Source organism: Antrostomus carolinensis, unplaced genomic scaffold (assembly GCF_000700745.2).
Source record: "Antrostomus carolinensis isolate BGI_N321 unplaced genomic scaffold, ASM70074v2 scaffold52513, whole genome shotgun sequence".
NCBI lineage: Eukaryota > Metazoa > Chordata > Aves > Caprimulgiformes > Caprimulgidae > Antrostomus > Antrostomus carolinensis.
The window spans coordinates 1996-8656 of record NW_010304100.1 but is presented as its reverse complement, the minus strand read 5'-3'; the positions used below and the strand labels follow the sequence as shown (position 1 = coordinate 8656).

General features: G+C 54.1%; 1 protein-coding gene across 1 annotated transcript; it reads left to right on the top strand.

Moving 5' to 3' along the window:
* Positions 1 to 63: 63 nt before the first annotated feature.
* On the top strand, positions 64 to 6061 carry GCAT (glycine C-acetyltransferase; the record flags this gene model as incomplete). Its single annotated transcript, XM_010164315.1, has 8 exons — positions 64 to 204; positions 825 to 926; positions 1450 to 1596; positions 1898 to 2052; positions 3817 to 3899; positions 4266 to 4437; positions 4891 to 5012; positions 5708 to 6061. Coding segments are annotated over 8 exons (1074 nt in total), but the record flags the coding sequence as incomplete, so codon positions are not given.
* Positions 6062 to 6661: the final 600 nt, after the last annotated feature.

The following is a 6661-nucleotide window of genomic DNA, read 5'->3' as shown; positions in this document are numbered from 1 at the left end:
GGGGGTGGCGGGGAGGGCTCTCGGCCTCTTCCCCCGGTGTAACGCTCACGCTTCTCTCTCTCTTTTCCCGCAGGGATCCTCAACTTCTGCGCCAATAACTACCTGGGGCTCTCTAGCCACCCTGAGGTGATCCGTGCTGCTGTGGAGACCCTCGAGAAGTTCGGTGCTGGGCTCAGCTCTGTCCGCTTCATCTGTGGTACTCAGGTACTGGGGCAGCATCCCCCCTGCTCCAGGGCCACCTTTCTCAGGGGCTCAGCTCAGACTCCCACCTCGGCACTCGTATGCATGCACAATGCTAAGGTACACGTGCCTGAACAGACAGAAGTCCTGCTGATTCCCTGCTAGCCAAAGATCTGGACATACGCCAACTGAAACGGTTACAACCCCTCAGAGAGCAAAGAAACAAAATAGCCCTGTGAATTCAGAAAATGAATGGCTTTTTCCCTCCTTTAAGGGTCAAAATTACAGCAAGCCTGACTTGAAACAGCTCTGTCAAGCCCACCCCAGTTTATCCCTGCTGGAGCCCTTTCAGAGCCCCAGCTGGTTGCAAAGTGCAGCCAGTGCAAAGAAAACTCAGAGCTGCTCCCCCGTGGGTGGGGAGCTTGGAGTCTCCCTGCTGCGCTTCTGGCATCCAAACCCATAACCACATTTTAGGGCCACGTTGGCAAACGCTTTCTGAACACAACTAACTTCTCCCACACACGCACACCTTTTCTGGATAAAACCTGGCTGTTTTCTCCTCTTGCAGTCAGCATCTAACAGCAGCGGGCAAGCGAGAACTTGTGCTGCCTGACCAGTGGGACTCGCTCCTCTCTTCTCTTTAGAGCATACACAAGGACCTGGAGGAGAAGATTGCGCGTTTCCACCAGCGGGAAGACGCCATTCTCTATGCCAGCTGCTTTGATGCCAACGCCGGTATCTTTGAGGTTCGTAGGGCTTTTCTTGTGTTGTGTGTGGAGGAGGGAGGTGAGGGTGGACTGCCTGCTGTGCCTTCCAGAGGCACTGATGTGAGCCCTGTGCTGCAGAGAAGATGGCAGTGACTGGTGGTAGAGAACCCTGACTTGGTGCCCTTGGACTGGGGGAGCCAGGTGGAGCTGTTTAATCAGCCCTCACCTCCCCGTTCCCCAGCCAGCTCCAGCTTTTGGGGAGGGCTCCCATTTCCTGGAGGGTCCGAACCTTGAAGCATGGGCAAGGGGAAGGGGTGATCCCCCAGGCTTGCTAGGGAAGGGGAGGGAGGTTTGGAGCTCAGAAGCCACAGGCAAGAGCCTGGCCTAAGGAAAATGGAGGACAGGGTGGCTGGGGAGGAAAGTGGAAAGTCTAGCAGTGCCAGGAGAGACATGGCAGCTGCAGTCAGACACATCCTTGTCCTCTGCACTGAGAGATGCTGGAAGATCTCAGTGAGCTGGCACCCCAGATCAAAGGAAGATTCTTTCTGTTTGGCACGGCCAGGCCCTGCTGACCCCAGAGGATGCGGTGCTGTCAGATGAGCTGAACCATGCCTCCATCATCGACGGGATCCGCCTGTGCAAGGCTAACAAATACCGCTACAAGCACATGGACATGCAGGACCTGGAGGCCAAGCTGCAGGATGCGCAGGTACAGAGGTCTGCTCCCACCCCAGCACAAGGGTTGTCATTTAGCTGGGCTACCTTCGCAGTAACCAGCCCTGATGGGTGAGCTCTGCCTTTTCCCCTGCAATAACCATCGATTTTGCTGATAGACACCGGCAGGGATGGATAGGCAAGGTGAAGAAGCAGCTGGTTGCAATGCAAACCCCCCATCTTGGCTAGATATATCCACTCCCTACAGGAGCTGGACTATGTCCCAGTCTCCTTCACCAGCCCCTCTCCTCAGGGTGACATCTTCACCCCTGGGGGTGCCGGTCTCCCTCCCACAGAAACATCGTCTGCGGCTGGTGGCCACCGATGGTGCCTTCTCCATGGACGGTGACATCGCACCCCTGAGGGAGATCTGCCAGCTGGCCCAGAAGTATGATGCTCTGGTCTTCATCGATGAATGCCATGCCACAGGCTTCCTGGGACCCAATGGCCGGTAAGGGGCTGTTTTACCCGTTTCTCCCTCCTGACCCCAGTTACCTCTGAGGCAGGGCCAATGGTGGCGATGGCCAATGTATTTTTGTGTGAGGACTCCTGGAACCACCCTTGAAGGCTTTACACCCCACCTCTGCCTCAGACCTCCCCTCCTGATGATATATCCCTTTTGGTGCACTTGAGGGGATTGAAAGGAGATACTTTAGCACTGACCCATCCCAGTGCCACAGGCACTTCTCTGTGTGTAAGGGTTGGTGTGACCATCTCATCTGCCTCTCCTGGCAAGCAGTTGGACTTCCTGATTTCTGAATCCTTCTCCTCTCAGCTGTCTCTTTCAAATGCTTGGGTCTTGGGGGTTTTGTGAAGTTAGCTTTGATGAGCTCCCTCAGGGCAGCTTTTTCCTCCATCCCTGGAGATCATCCAGGTGCCAAGCAGTGCACTTGCTGCAGGTGTTTGCTGAGAACAGGTGCTAAATATGCTTGTTTTGTTCAAGCACATGAGCACCAAGTGCTCCAGTGCATAGTCCTTTGGCTCTGGTAGACACCCATGTGAAACAACATCTGTAGGAACAAACAATGGGGCTCTCCTCAGATGGAATGATAGTGCAGGAGCTGACAAGAGGAGAAAGCCATCTCTGAAAAAGACAAAAGTCACTCTATGAAGAGCTCCCTCCCAGCTCTCTCTTCTCTGGGCAGATCTCATGTGAGAAGCTGGCAAGTCCACATAAAGCTAGGAAATGGGTGAGAAGTGGGAACTGAGTGAGAGAACTTGCCTCTTTTTCTCACCAAGGCCATGGCAAATCTTTCATTGTGGGTCAAAGTGGTGGTGCAGGAGGCACCTTTTAAGAGAAAGGATGCTAATCCTGGTGGCACTTCATCACTAACAAGGGAGGTGGTTGTGCTGAGCTTTAATGTATTCCACACCTTGTAACTGTGCTGAGCTTTCTCAAATTTGAGTCTTCATAAGGAAGAAAACAGGATGGTCTGTCTGTCTTGTAATCTCCCTCCTTGGGGCATGGTAACCACCCTCTGAGTTGAGGTAGACCTTGTCTCTGTCCCAGTGGGCTCTCTGGTCCCACCAGCTGCAAAAACAACTGCTTGACTGCACTGAGGTGTGTAAGTGCACAACAGCTTGAGGAAGAGGGAACGGTTACCAAGCACTTAATGAGTTGTGCTAGTTTCAGTGTGAACCTGATGCTGTAGTCTACAGCACTGTGTTTCAAGAGAGCCAAGAGCTGGGTGGCCGTGCCCTGTCCTGCCTTTTTGGGCTGGAGGATGTGAAGCTGCAGAGCATGTTTGTCATGTCCAGTTGGTTCCACTGGCATAGACCTTGGCACGGGTGCTTTAGGCCTGTGTGCATTTAGGGCAGCACATCAGTGATATGCACAGCCCACCTCAGAGGACATCGGCGACAGGCAACTGTTTTTCCCTGGTGTATGCTAATAGTGTGGCACGTCAGAGGCGTGTGCAAGACCTACATCGATGGCTCGTGCTCTGTTTGGACTATTAAACTTCTGTGTAGGTAGTTTGAGTGGTATCCCATCTGTAAGGGATGAAGAACCCATGCTCTTACCTTGGCAGATCCCAGACAAGGAAAGGTCAACACTCGGGTTGAACTACCACAGGGGAGTGTTCTTCCTTCACCAGAAGGGGACACACCAGAGACCTGGCTGGTGGCAATTTGTTTCCCCTGAGACATCAGGTGTAGAGCAGCTTCCCTAGTTCATGCTGGCACAGCTGATAATGTGATGTTCCTTTTTCTACAGGGGTACTGATGAGCTGCTGGGAGTAATGGACAAAGTCACCATCATCAACTCCACACTTGGAAAAGCTCTTGGAGGAGCCGCAGGTGAAGGCATTTTCCTGTCCAATGCACTCCATGCCCCAAAGAGATCCACAGCATTGCTTTGATGTTTCCTTCCTCTGTGTAACATTAGAGCAACAAATGTTTGTTGTCCTCTCCTACTGGTGGCATGAGGCTCAGGTTGGGACCCTGCTGCAGGGTCAAGGGAGGTCCTGCCATCTGCTCCTTCCACTCTCATCTTCTCCATGCATTTGCCATTTGTCAGGGTAGAAACTCTTGGTAAAAGATGTCGGCTGTGGGTTTTTTTTGGTCTGGCTTGTACTCAGGTGACAGGCTGGCTTTATCGAGGGGCCCCCCTCTGAACAGGTCACCCTGGGGCACCTTGTCCATTTCTCTTTCCTCCATCTGCAGGCGGGTACACAACTGGCCCCAAACCCCTCATCGATTTGCTCCGCCAGCGTTCCCGCCCGTACCTCTTCTCCAACAGCCTTCCCCCTGCCGTGGTGGGCTGTGCTTCCAAGGCCCTGGACCTGCTCATGGACAGCAATGCCATTGCACAGTCCATGGCTGCCAAGACCCAACGGTGAGGGCCATGCTGGGGTGGGAGCAGCGGGAGGGGTCTGTTAGGAATGAGTTGTCTGTGTGTATTTATTCACACACACACCCCCCCCACACACACCCAGCCCCCAGCGATAGCCAGGAAGGCAATTTACAAGTCACAGCCAGGGGGTGCTCAGGGGAAACTGCAGGGTGTGCCTCTGTGTGTTAGACAGATGTGTGGGCAGATGTGTCACATCTGGATGTTCTGCGAGCTGGGACTCATCTGCCCCTCAAGCAGCTGCAGTCACCTGGAGTTGAGCAGGAAGTGTCAGGAGGTCACTCCAAAAAGAGAGGTCCCTTCCCTGCAGAGAAGATGCCTGGTGGAGCAGAACCACACCCAGCCCTCACTGGTCAAGGCGCATGGGGGAAAGCAAGGCAGCTGTCCCCAAGGACAGGGGTGACAAGGTTTTACTCATCCTCTCGTTCTCTTCACCAGGTTCAGAAGCAAGATGACAGCAGCTGGCTTCACCATCTCGGGGAAAGACCACCCCATCTGTCCTGTCATGCTTGGGGATGCTCGGCTGGCCGCAGTGATGGCTGAGGACATGCTAAACAGAGGTGAATCGGGGGGAGGAGCTCTGGATGCAGACACATGCCTTGAGAAAAGGGACAGCTGGTGGTGGTGCCACCACCCTACCTCCTCCAGAGGATGTTCCTGCATGAAATCTGTTATTTCTGTACCCTCCAGCTGCAAATGTCGTCCTGGTCTCCCCTAGCCATTGCTGGCTTCACCTTCTTTTTCTTTTGAGGGGTTTACAGAATCACAGAATGTTGGGGATTGGAAGGGACCTCGAAAGTTCATCTAGTCCAATCCCCCTGCCGGAGCAGGAACCTAAATGAGATCACATAGAAAGGCATCCAGGCGGGTTTTGAATGTCTCCAGAGAAGGAGACTCCACAACCTCCCTGGGCAGCCTGTCCCAGGGCTCTGTCACCCTCACTGTAAAGAAGTTCCTTCTGAAGTTTAAGCGGAACCTTCTGTGTTCCAGCTTATACCCATTGCCCCTTGTCCTAGCATTGGGCATCACTGAGAAGAGCCTGGCTCCATTCTATATTGGCCCTCTTGTCCTGCCATGCTGGGTTCCATCCCCATCACTGGCCCTGACCCTCATTTCCATGCCACTTGAAAACCCTGAAGCTTGGAAAAGGTTATTGAGAAGGGAGAGAGGATCCAAAAGCCTTTCTGTCACCCACTACCATCTCAGCCACCCTCCCTCCCAGCCTGCTCTGACTCTCCATACATTTCCTCCCCAGGCATTTATGTCATTGGCTTCAGTTACCCCGTGGTCCCCAAGGGAAAGGCTCGTATCCGGGTCCAGATCTCAGCTGTGCACAGTGACGAGGACATTGACCGCTGTGTGGAAGCCTTCACCGAGGTTGGACGGAAACATGGAGCGCTGCCTTAAGGGGCCAGCGAAGACCTCCACTGGCACACTCCCTGCCCATGACCAAGTGCCTGTGCCAGGGGAACAGGCTTGAGCCACACGCTGCCGAAAGCAGGATGAGTCCTCAAGGTGTTGCAGGCTGCGGGAGGCTGTGGCTGTTGCAGCGTGCTGGCAGCAGCACTGGTAACCAGCTCTTGTATCATTAAAGGTGTCCTGCAGTGCAGCGGATATTTGTCCAGCTCTTGTTTTCTCATCGGGAAGCTGCAAACCCATTCCCCATCCGATTTCACTGTGACCAGACACTCTGCTGTGTCTTCCCTGAAGCCTTAGTCCTGGCACTGAAGCACTGCAGCTTTTGCTGTCTCCTCCTGATGGACATGTAGCATTGATGGTATGTCCAAGTTCATCTGCTTCTTCCACCTCTCCTGTGGGTCTGGCTGCATCACCTAAGCAGATCTTCAGGCTGTAATTCCCCACTGAGGCAAGCAGCTTTCCCAGGCCCTTGGCAACCCATGCCACTGGCACCTGCTTTGGGAAAGAGGGCATGGGCTGGCCAAAGTGCCAGTACTCCTTTCTCCCCTTGCTACTCTTGGGTGTTGGTGTGAGGCTTGCTTCATCTCCAGGACCAGCTCTAAGGATTTCCCCATTGCTGCAGTGCTCCCAAACCTGCCCTGGGAGCTGCATCTTCCCCCAGGGAGGCTGTTGGGCAGCAGGCAAGCCAAGGCAGCAGAGGCCAGCAGCTTGGCAAGAGGGTCTGTGTCTGCCTGGGGCTGAGGCCAGGGGCAGAGCAGGTGACAGAAACCTGTGATTTTCCTCCATCAGC